Genomic DNA, 12,551 nt, shown 5'->3' with positions numbered 1-12,551 from the left:
CAACCATCTAGACAGGACAACCAGTTGACAGGACAACCATCTAGACAGGACAACCAACTAGACAGGACAACCATTTATACAGGACAAACATCTAGACAAGACAACCAGTTGACAGGACAACCAACTAGACAGGACAACCAACTAGACAGGACAACCAACTAGACAGGACAACCAACTAGACAGGACAACCAACTAGACAGGACAACCAACTAGACAGGACAACCAACTAGACAGGACAACCAACTAGACAGGACAACCAACTAGACAGGACAACCAACTAGACAGGACAACCAACTAGACAGGACAACTAAACAGTAGTGTGACAATCAGTTAGATGATGTTTACACATTTTACCACAACACCATTAGCATAAGCTACCATTTTACCACGACAAAAGTAGCAGAAGCTACCATTTTACAACAACAGTAGCAGAAGCTACCATTTTACCACAACAACAGTAGCAGAAGCTACCATTTTACAACAACAACTGTAGCAGAAGCTACCATTTTACAACAACAACAGTAGCAGAAGCTACCATTTTACAACAACAACTGTAGCAGAAGCTACCATTTTACAACAACAACTGTAGCAGAAGCTACCATTTTACAACAACAACAGTAGCAGAAGCTACCATGTTACCACTGTAGTGTTACAGTCTACTTGAGTAGAAAAATCCATGTAGTGTTACACTGTAGTTAGAACAAGTCAGATACTGACAGAATTAAATATTCTTAAACCCCATTTACACTTTCCTGTCACCTTGCTAGCTCCTAAAGCTGTAGATCACCATGCAAAAAGCTTTTTTTGTTCAAGTTTTTCACATAATATCCTGATTTAAATAACGCCCATTAAAGCTCTATATAGCCGGGCGTGTTTTTTTACCTCTTGAAAACATCAAATACACTTGAAGCTCTACCAAGTGGTCTTACAGGCGAATTATGCCACATGCCGTTTTCTCGACGAGCCAAGAATGGATGCTGATTCCAGGTCTTCAAAGCCTGGTGAAACTCGCGTGGCTTTCATTTGCAAATCAGGTCTTGAAACCCTGGAATCTATCTGGATCCAACGGTTCTAAGACGGACAGGGGGGGGTACATTAACAGTCATTGTACATTAACAGTCGTCAGTTCATGTTCAGTGTCCGACCAGGGGGGAGGGGGGCAGGGGGTGGGGGGGCTCGCTGTTTGAGACTGGACATTTTATAACAGATGTCAGAAATAAATGAAAATACAATCCTAGTGGGACTCAAGGGTTAAGGGAATTTATTTTGTTGTAGGGTTCCACGGGTTTAGGGAATATATGATGTTGTAGGGACTCACGGGTTTAGGGAATATATTTTGTTTTAGGGACTCACGGGTTTAGGGAATATATGTTGTTTTAGGGACTCACGGGTTTAGGGAATATATTTTGTTGTAGGGACTCACGGGTTTAGGGAATATATGTTGTTGTAGGGACTCACGGGTTTAGGGAATATATGTTGTTTTAGGGACTCACTGGTTTAGGGAATATATGTTGTTTTAGGGACTCACGGGTTTAGGGAATATATTTTGTTGTAGGGACTCACGGGTTTAGGGAATATATGTTGTTGTAGGGACTCACGGGTTTAGGGAATATATGTTGTTTTAGGGACTCACGGGTTTAGGGAATATATTTTGTTGTAGGGACTCAGGGGTTTAGGGAATATATGTTGCTGTAGGGACTCACGGGTTTAGGGAATATATGATGTTGTAGGGACTCACGGGTTAAGGGAGTATATTTTGTTGTAGGGACTCACGGGTTTAGGGAATATATTTTGTTGTAGGGACTCACGAGTGATTTCCGTTTAAAGTGAAGGGAGAGTGATGTCAAAATGAAGTGAAGGGAGAGTGATGTCAAAATGAAGTGAAGGGAGAGTGATGTCAAAATGAAGTGAAGGGAGAGTGATGTCAAAATGAAGTGAAGGGAGAGTGATGTCAAAATGAAGTGAAGGTAGAGTGATGTGAACAAACACATAGAGTGCACCCCCCTCCCCCGATACACACTTGATGAATAACATAAGATAATCATCTTCAGCCTAATGTCAGGATGCAACATGAATATAAATTGTGTTATTAAATGTACTTTACCTGCTCATGACGGCTAATTGGTTGGGGTAGGGGACACTACAATCGATCGACACTTAGCTCGTTGTGTCATTAGTTCTAAGAGTGTACGAATCTAGCAATTTCCTTAGCCTACCACGTCTACCTGTCTTTACACTGAGAAGTATTTCTAAACCACTAACCGTTGCTTAGCTCTATGTTGAAATGAAAGCTTCGACAAAACGTGTTGGCTTTCAAACCGATTCGACATTTTTTTGTTTTTATTTTAAGTACCCAACATGAAGTGGTAAATAGTTCAAACAATTCTCAGACGTTATTTTGCTGGTTCTATACAAGTCTACACGACAAAATTCAAAACAGATTTTTCTCCATAAAAGTTGACATTGATTTATCAAGCTTTTAGTTTTAGAGCTACTTGATAGTTGTCATAGCCAGCCCTCAGCAAGGCTCAGTACGTGGGAGTTGTTGGTCACATGATGCATGGGGCTTGGGGGGGACGGTGGGGGGGGGACACAACACAGATGGCTTATGGGAAGAGGATGATGAGCATTAAAGATATAGACAATGTGCATGGTGCAGCCACTTGAAGCATGACAATGTGCATGGTGCTATAGACAATGTGCATGGTGCTATAGACAATGTGCATGGTGCTATAGACAATGTGCATGGTGCTATAGACAATGTGCATGGTGCTATAGACAATGTGCTGGTGCTATAGACAATGTGCATGGTGCTATAGACAATGTGCATGGTGCTATAGACAATGTGCTGGTGCTATAGACAATGTGCATGGTGCTATAGACAATGTGCTGGTGCTATAGAAAGTGTGCTGGTGCTATAGAAAGTGTGCATGGTGCTATAGACAATGTGCATGGTGCTATAGACAATGTGCTGGTGCTATAGACAATGTGCATGGTGCTATAGAAAATGTGCATGGTGCTATAGACAATGTGCATGGTGCTATAGACAATGTGCATGGTGCTATAGACAATGTGCTGGTGCTATAGACAATGTGCATGGTGCTATAGAAAATGTGCATGGTGCTATAGACAATGTGCATGGTGCTATAGAAAATGTGCATGGTGCTATAGACAATGTACATGGTGATGTCTCTTAAAGTTAGACAGTGCACAAGGTTCTAACTAATGTAATTAAAGTCTGTCACATATAATTGATATTTTAATGATTTAATTAATTTGAATAGCATCAAATAAGCAAGACAAGAAATGGTACCCACAAAGTATCAAACATAGCCCACTTTATTTAGTCCTTATTTGAATGTATATACATATTTGATCACAAGTCATCAAACTTCTCTAAAGTTTTTATATTGCTATCATCTCAGTGACAGAGACAAACCTTAACATAACACGGACACAACAAATGTCTTATTTTAGATAAAAACCTGGATCTGACCTGAAACAAATCAAAAAATCTTTTTTCAATTATTTAAAACTAAAATGACAGTACATCTTTAAATGTCTAAAATTTTAGAAAGTTTCTGATGAATGAAATTAATGTATAAGTCAATTTGTTTAACAGCTGTAATGCCCATGATTGAACTGAATGGCAAGATTAGTCACTTAGCATTTAATGGGGATAGTAAATTTTTTAATGGGGTTTTTCTTTTTTATTTGTTACAACTCAGATTTGATACATCTCAGAAAAACATATGCATAGATCAATTTTAGATTAAAAGGGATTATGATTTTAATGTCTCTTGCTTTTTAATTTTGGATAAAAACTCACAAAGCAACAAATGTAAAAATGAACCAAAAATGTACAAAAAAAAACAGTTAAACAGGTCAAATATCTGTTTAAGTATACAAACAGATTGTGTAAAGAATTCAGCCTAGTAAATAGTAAGCTAATCTCATGTGATCAACATCTCACTAGATAGGCTTCAACACAAGAGCTTAGATTATTTTAAACCACTCTGTGCTGCACTTAGAGTATATTCAAGTTCTTGTAGAGGGTTCTAGAGAAAACAGGTGCCATATTAAATACATCCCTAACATATATAATCCAACATGACATCTACATCACGTAATGTTAAGTATCATCAGTAACATAACAAGTGATTGCACAACATGCTGTTTAATCAACATATTCAACGTATGATAAATAGTTGAAAACACAATCTGTAAATCTCATTAATAAAATCAAAATGATAAAATAAATGCAAAGAAGATTTAAAATATTCCTTCCCCAGCAATGAACTAGAACTAAATAGCCTGCATTAGTTGTTTTTAAATATAGCTTGAGTACCTGCTTGCAATTTCCATGTATTTTTCAAATGTGTTCTTAGAAACATCTTGACAGCCATTTTGATTAAAACTTATTTTATTTAATTATTTTAAAGAGCGCTAACATGACATGTCGTCTAAACTGTAAAACTTAAACCACAGAAATATGTAAGTACATGTCATGTTGATCATCACAAAATGCTTCAGCTAGAAGAAAATAAGCTGTTTAAATAACCCCTCAATTCTCCCAGACTATATACATGACATCACTGTAAGAAAATGTATCTACACTGTCTGCACATCATCAAGCTCCAGATCAAAGCCTTCCAGTTCCTCCTGGGTCTGGTAGAATGACGCATGGAGCATTATCACAAAGAAGGAGGCACCTAGAAAAAACATTGTTTGTCATTTTTATCTAACTGCTAAATAATTTACATAAAAATTAAAACTATGGATCTGGATTAAAACTATGGTAGTGGTTTGTATCCAAATCTAATATATTTTTAAAAAATGCTAAAATAGCATAAGTGTATTATCTATAAAGAACCTCCTCTACCTCACTTTGTAACAGGTCAAAAAAAAAAAACATAAATCCTACTGACCTATGACCCAAAAGACAGCAGATCCAGCCCCAGCTAGCCAAAAGAGAGGAAATGACAGGAGACCAACACCTCCATACTGTTGGGCAAGACTCAGTTCATGACCTGTGGAAGTATTGTACTCTACAGTATTACTTTAATTTACTAGTAAGTATTGTACTCTACAGTATTACTTTAATTTACTAGTAAGTATTGTACTCTACAGTATTACTTTAATTTACTAGTAAGTATTGTACTCTACAGTATTACTTTAATTTACTAGCAAGTATTGTACTCTACAGTATTCCTTTACTTTACTAGTAAGTATTGTACTCTACAGTATTACTTTAATTTACTAGCAAGTATTGTACTCTACAGTATTACTTTAATTTACTAGTAAGTATTGTACTCTACAGTATTCCTTTACTTTACTAGTAAGTATTGTACTCTACAGTATTACTTTAATTTACTAGCAAGTATTGTACTCTACAGTATTACTTTAATTTACTAACAAGTATTGTACTCTACAGTATTACTTTAATTTACTAGCAAGTATTGTACTCTACAGTATTACTTTAATTTACTAGTAAGTATTGTACTCTACAGTATTACTTTAATTTACTAGCAAGTATTGTACTCTACAGTATTCCTTTACTTTACTAGTAAGTATTGTACTCTACAGTATTACTTTAATTTACTAGCAAGTATTGTACTCTACAGTATTACTTTAATTTACTAGCAAGTATTGTACTCTACAGTATTCCTTTACTTTACTAGTAAGTATTGTACTCTACAGTATTACTTTAATTTACTAGCAAGTATTGTACTCTACAGTATTACTTTAATTTACTAGCAAGTATTGTACTCTACAGTATTACTTTAATTTACTAGCAAGTATTGTACTCTACAGTATTACTTTAATTTACTAGCAAGTATTGTACTCTACAGTATTACTTTAATTTACTAGCAAGTATTGTACTCTACAGTATTACTTTAATTTACTAGCAAGTATTGTACTCTACAGTATTACTTTAATTTACTAGCAAGTATTGTACTCTACAGTATTACTTTAATTTACTAGCAAGTATTGTACTCTACAGTATTACTTTAATTTACTAGCAAGTATTGTACTCTACAGTATTACTTTAATTTACTAGCAAGTATTGTACTCTACAGTATTACTTTAATTTACTAGTAAGTATTGTACTCTACAGTATTACTTTAATTTACTAGCAAGTATTGTACTCTACAGTATTACTTTAATTTACTAGCAAGTATTGTACTCTACAGCATTTCTTTACTTTACTAGTAAGTATTGTACTCTACAGTATTCCTTTACTTTACTAGTAAGTATTGTACTCTACAGTATTCCTTTACTTTACTAGTAGGTTAAGGGATTTTTATCACATTCATTCTCAAAATCACAAGCATTCAAATCCATCCTTGATTTCAAAACAAAAAGAAATGGATGTTTACCTTGCCACACTACATGCTATTTGGGCTAACTTTTTATATATTTCTGCTCACACATGATGTAGTCATGAATTCTTTATTTTATCAACTGAGTTTAAGATTTTCCCAGAAAAATGTGTGAACTTACCCATGACAGTAATCTTTCTGTCCTGATTTTTAATGCTGATGATGTAGCAGGCACCAAGACAGGCAGCAATGGCTACTAGCAGTAAAGGGGAGGTAATGCTGAAAAAAACAGTTTACTGTAAGCAGCTGTCAGAACAGATGTCAATACCATTTAAGGCAGCAACTACTTAACATCAACATTCAGCCTTATTAAGTTAACATTAACCGATTTTTTTCTCCTTTTTATTTTGCTTTCAAAGTTGGCTACACAAAGTTCAACTCCCACTTGTAAAACCTTTTTGTTCAACAAATCTAATTTTAGAACCCTGAGTTCAACTACACAGACAAAAAGCTTTATTAAATTTAAATGAGGTACAAGAGTTTTTGGAGGATTAGCCTATTTAAAAAACAAGAGTAATAGCCCCTTGAACAACCAAAACTAATGGCAGTACTTAGGTTTCTTCAATTAACGTATTCCTTTGTTACATAAAACTCAGTGTTATCTATTTTAATGCACACCATACAATTTACTTTGATGCAAAAGTATTTTATAATAGTTGATTTCCACCTCTCCATCCTCCACTAAATTATATTTTAGAGTTAGATATAAGTTGCAACTAGTAAAGATAATTTAACACCAATTTGTGCTTTTATTTTAAAATGATCAAATGAACAAAAAATCAACTTACATACAAACAACAACAAGGCCTAAGAAAACAAATAGGTAATTGCCCTGGAAGTTGTCAATGTTCTTCACTATTCTCTTGGGCAAAGGAGCCACAGACTTTGGCACAGAAAACTTTTTTGAGTTGAGAAACTCCTGCCAAGGTTTGACACTTTCACGAGTTTTTGAAAACCATTCTCTGGCAGATACATTAGACAATGCTAACGACATGATTCTGTAGAAGAAGAAAATAATTATCACAAGGATGTTTAAAAATACATTTTAGTTGTGTATTTTATGTTTTAATAGATATTGACTTTTGCTGATGCGATCCCAGACTGTAGATCTACACGAGATCAATATAGATCTAGATATATATGGCAGTAGTTTGATCCAAACAGCTGATATTACAGTAAACTCAGTTTCAAATGCTAACAGATGAAAGTTAACTGAACGTCTGCTTGTCATAGCCCAAATATAATAAATCTGTGACTTTATTTTAAGATCCAAGTTTGTAAAAATGTCTACATGTTCAATAGCAGTGATCTATGTCTATAAATGGAAATCCAGAATTTCCTAAGTTAAAAATAAATAGGAATTAATAGGAAAGGCTAATTCTATATTAGCAACATTGACATAGTGTTATTTCAACGCTAAAGGTAGTCGCAGGTACAACATATATTCCTTTTAAAGATAGTAAAGTATTAGGCATCACAAGTGTAAATACAATGAAGAGATTAATTAGCAATGTGCATATTTCCTTTAGTCTAAACAGGGTGTCTAGAAAAAATGGTGCTTTATCCCCAAGAAAAAAAAATGCCAACATTCTATCAAACAGCATATATATATATATATATATATATATATATATATATATATATATATATATATATATATATATATATATATATATATATATATATATATATATATATATATATATATATATATAAAGAAGCTTGTTTCATTTGTTTTATTTTTAAATTATGTTTTTATCCATGTTAATGAATAGGATATGGCAGAAAACAGATTTGTATTGCAAAATGCGTATTTGATCGTCGCCTTTGTTTGGTGATTTTGTTGATATTGATAGATAGATCAATATCTTTGGAAGCTTCATAAATTGTAATTTGGAGAGATGGGCGCGATAGCACATATTATATCGGTATCATGATATTTCTATATCGTGGTTCCCTTGACGTCACTACAGAAATACATCAGGAACCATGTCAACACCACCTATACAGGCACGCATTCTTTGTGTATATTATATATGCTGTCACAAACATACTTTTTTTTCTATACCGTGGCCTTGTGACTGTTGTGATGGTATGTCGTGTGAATTTTTCTTAATATTTTCCTAATACTAGCAAATCCACAGAGCTATTTAACACATGCAAAAAAAAAAAACACAACAGCAAATCAACAAGAAAAATCAAACAAACAAAAGGTAGGGCTATAATTTAACTAGGAAATGCGAATAACTGCTTAGGTATAACAATGCTTCTTTTGATTTTTTTAAATCAAATACAATCAACACGTTTAAAAGTGTAACATATTTATTTCAAGTATTAAAATTGGATCAAAATGTAAAAAATACGGTCGTTATGCAAGCTGGGGCAGGCAAACGCAGGCAAAAACAAACGAGGGAAAAAATATTGCAAGGAGGGTCATCAATAAAACATGAATATCTCAGAGTCTATGGGTAGGAATACAAAATGACTCATACATATTAGAGTAGAATGACAGTACTTTCGGTTTGTTTCTCTGTGAAACAGTTACAAAATAGCGCCTGATGAATACTTGAATAGCGCCCCTATTTGGGCTATTTCACTCTCATCGATTGAGCAGAATCAAGATTCTAGAGTCTAAGTCTTAACAAGTCTGGATCTAGAGTCTTGGTCTAGGTGCAAGGAGTAGGAGTTCGGAGATTTATTTTTTTAAAGAGCTTTTTTAAACATTTTTAAAATTTAATTTTTAATTTTTTGCTAGGCCTAGATTTTTTATTAATATTAATCTAGACCTAGAGTCTAGTATAATTTATTAGTTATCTTATATCTAAGCAAAAAATTAAATCGTAAGTCCAATTATATATATTATATAATCTAACTTTATTCTACCTATTTTTAAGATTTTGTTTTTCAGGCGGTGAGTAATCTAGATGTCCATCAAGTAGATTCTCTTTATCCGCCATGACAGTTTGTACGTGGAGATGACAACGCCAGACTTAATAAGCTTTACTTTTGAAAAACGAAACAATTCATAGGCATAGATTCTACTTTTAATGTTCATTCAAATCAAAATTAGATTAATAATCTAACTAAATCTAGAATCTAGGTCTATATAATTTATGTTTGTATAAAACCTACTGTAAATTTGTTTTTTAATATTTATTTTCAGACTGATTAACTACTAATCAAGTGAAAACAATGACTTCTTAAATTTTAATTGACCTCACAACAGAGGCGTAGGGGGGGGGGGGGGGGGGGGTTCGCCCCAGCGTCCTCCAACCGGCCCACGAGGGCGCCCCACCTTATTCTACCCGGCTCACGAGGGCGGCTCTGCTTCCTCGCGCCACACACTAGGACGCATCTGCAACATCCGTACTTTCACATTGTATTTTGTCAGCATGACAATATTGTCATAGTCTGGCCCATTTTATGCCAGCCTGATAAATTTGTCAGAATTTGACCTATATAATGCCAGCCTGACATTTTTGTCAGAGTGTGGCCATGTTATGCCAGCCTGATAAATTTGACAGAGTGTGGCATATATAATTATCATGCTTTCCACTGTGGATTTGAACTCGTTACCAAAATGAGTTGGCGCGCACTCTACCTCTAGACCACACAGTCAGCATTACTTCTTTTAACGTTGTAAACATTTATTGATGCTATTTTAAAAAGGACGTACCATTTTACAAGTGAGTTATGTTTTTTGACGAGTCAACTTTGACAAAAATATAGTGTAAATAAAACACGAGAACAGAAAGTTCACTCAACTGTGGTGAGCTCCTATCACTTGGGAATGTTTGATTTTTACAAGCTTAGCTTGCTTCCTCTCGTCAGGGGGAGGGTGGCACTTAATATTTTTGGCGGGTCGGGGGGAGGGAGAGGGGAATTTATTTTCCGGGGGGAGGGGGGGCGGACATTGGTAAAGTTATGTTAATATAAATTCCATTTCGCTCGGGGAGGGGGGTAGACTTTCTTTGTGGGGCTCTTTTTATATAATGTATTTAGTTACAAGTGTGTTAAAAAAATTAATTTATGAACCTGTATTTAAAGTTACAGTGCTTCCTCGACAGTTGACAACCGTCGGGAGAGTGATATTTTGCCAGGATACAAGCAGAATGCTATAGTATGCCCACTCAGAGGCGTAGCGACCATTCCCGGCGTCCGGAGACAAACTTTCAATTTGGCGGCCCCCTCGGGAGCAAATTTTCAATTTGCACACCACCCCCTCAACATTTCGATGTGCACCCCACCCCCTCAAACTTGACATTGTAATTTGTTTTTACAACCCATTTTGGCGCCCCCTAATGTCGGCGCCCGGGGACATATGTCCCCCCTGCCACCCCTCCCCCATCATCGCTACGCCTCTGAGCCCACTTGTCGCATTTGCTGATTTTTATCTATACTCTGTATACGAGAAAGTAAAGCATTGTAAACGTGCACAAAAATCACATGAAATTTTGACAGTTTTCACAGTTTTACAACTCATTATACGGAATTTTACACGTGTGTTTGTATGTGTGTGTGTGTGTGTGTCTGTCTGTCTGTCTGTGAACACGATAGCTGAGTATCGTTACAGCTGACGAAATTTCATATAAAATAATTATATAAAATGTGCAGTTCTGTATAAAATTTTCCGGTAACCGGAAACTTATAGGCTTATGAAAAACTGAAAGTTGAATAACTTGAGTACTGTTTCAGTTAAATAGATCTTTTACATGTGAAATTTCGTCTGATTCTGTTTTCTGTCAAATTTTGGGTAATTTCCGGTGACCTGAAGTACGACTTTACGCTATTTCCGACTTCTCAAAAAAAAAAAAAAACGCATAAGAATTTATTTTTTTTAAACTTTCGTCCGCCATGATAGGAAACTTGCGAGAAAAATTTTGAGCGCTTCTACCAGACTTATTATATTGTGACATTAAATGTTAATTAGTTAGGTGTTCAATTAACTCTTTGAATATTTTTCAAGGTTTTCTGTATAAAGTACTAATGTTCCGCAGTATTCCACACACATTAAAAATAATACGTATTTCTTCCAGTCATCTCCGGACAAAATGGAATTTATATAGAAAAGATATACTTTTTACCAGTGTCCGCCCCCCCCCCCCCTCCCGAGTCAATGCATCAGGCAGCACTCTTGTAACGAAGTCCTAGAGGAAGTGGATAGATTCACCTACCTTGGAAGTATTGTTGATAAGCTGGGCTGGACAGAAGCAGACATAAAAATAAGGACGGGCAAGGCAAGAGCAGTCTTCAACCAACTGAAAAGTGTTTGGGGTTCCTGCAGTGGCGTAGCGCGGGTTAGGGTGTCACCCGGCACTTAATGGTGTAACCCCCTCCCCCCAGAGGCGTAGCGACCTTTTCCGGGGACAAACTTTCAATTTTTTTATTTGCACCCCCTCCCCATCAAACTGTCCATTTTCACCCCCCCCCCCCCTAAAATTTTCGATTTGCACCCCCCTCAAGCTTTCGATTTGCACCCCCCCCCCTCAAGTTCTTCTCTACATATTTTGCTATTTTTTGCCTTGGTGTCACCCCCTAAATGGTGTCGCCCGGTGCGGTCCGCACTCCCGCCCCCCCCCCCCCTCTCTCTCGCTACGCCTCTGCCTTTAGCTATATTTGCAGATTGTGTACGAGATCTTCAAAAATACAGGTAAAGAAAACTGTACATTAGAGGGGTTTTTTTTCAGTTTGATGTCATCCAGTGCGGTTTACACCCCGCCCGGTGTACTTTTTAGTAATTCATAACTTACGAAGTCGACATGACAAAAAATAATGGTTTTAAATTAAAACACCATCAGTAGATAGCAATATCTAAAAGACGATTATCTGCCCCGTAAAAGCAACCGTGACCATATTTTACAGACGACAGCAAGTTCTTATTATTATTTTTACCTCCCCTTAGTTTTAAATAGTTTTTTAAAAAAACATTACCTGCCCCTAATTGCCTTCATTAGAGATCGACCGTCTTCGCGATGGTAAACATTCGGCGTGAACCACAGACCGTCAGACACGTTGGTTGATAGTGTTTATAGCAGTCTATCTAGTTATCTACCCTTCTGTTATTGAATATACTTATAGTAATCTATCGAGATTTAATTTGGTTACTTCCCCTTAGCTTCGAAACCATTTGATTAATTTAAAATGTTAATTTCTTAACATTAAACATAC

General features: G+C 35.8%; 1 protein-coding gene across 1 annotated transcript; it reads right to left on the bottom strand.

The window, feature by feature from the left end:
* Window positions 1–3,316: 3,316 nt before the first annotated feature.
* Window positions 3,317–9,386, bottom strand: LOC131930235 (prenylated Rab acceptor protein 1). Its single transcript, XM_059286647.1, has 6 exons — window positions 9,267–9,386; window positions 7,172–7,381; window positions 6,505–6,602; window positions 4,929–5,030; window positions 4,616–4,712; window positions 3,317–3,496 (listed from the first exon to the last, which is right to left on the bottom strand). Exons 1-6 carry the CDS (start codon window positions 9,338–9,340, stop codon window positions 3,469–3,471), a joined length of 609 nt encoding a protein of 202 aa, XP_059142630.1. The 5' UTR covers window positions 9,341–9,386; the 3' UTR covers window positions 3,317–3,468.
* Window positions 9,387–12,551: the final 3,165 nt, after the last annotated feature.

Source organism: Physella acuta, unplaced genomic scaffold, assembly GCF_028476545.2.
Source record: "Physella acuta isolate Inbredline_101_S28 unplaced genomic scaffold, ASM2847654v3 ptg001743l, whole genome shotgun sequence".
Classification (NCBI taxonomy): domain Eukaryota; kingdom Metazoa; phylum Mollusca; class Gastropoda; family Physidae; genus Physella; species Physella acuta.
Note: the sequence above shows the minus strand (reverse complement) of the source record. Positions and strands in the feature narration are given on the sequence as shown.

Coding starts and splice junctions, on each gene's coding strand:
- LOC131930235 (XM_059286647.1), bottom strand. CDS start 9,340: ATGGCGGATAAAGAGAATCTACTTGATGGACATCTAGATTACTCACCG. Junction 7,382..9,266: donor AAACAAAATCTTAAAAATAG/GTAGAATAAAGT, acceptor CTTCTTCTACAG/AATCATGTCGTTAGCATTGT. Junction 4,713..4,928: donor TGCTGTCTTTTGGGTCATAG/GTCAGTAGGATT, acceptor TGTTTTTTCTAG/GTGCCTCCTTCTTTGTGATA.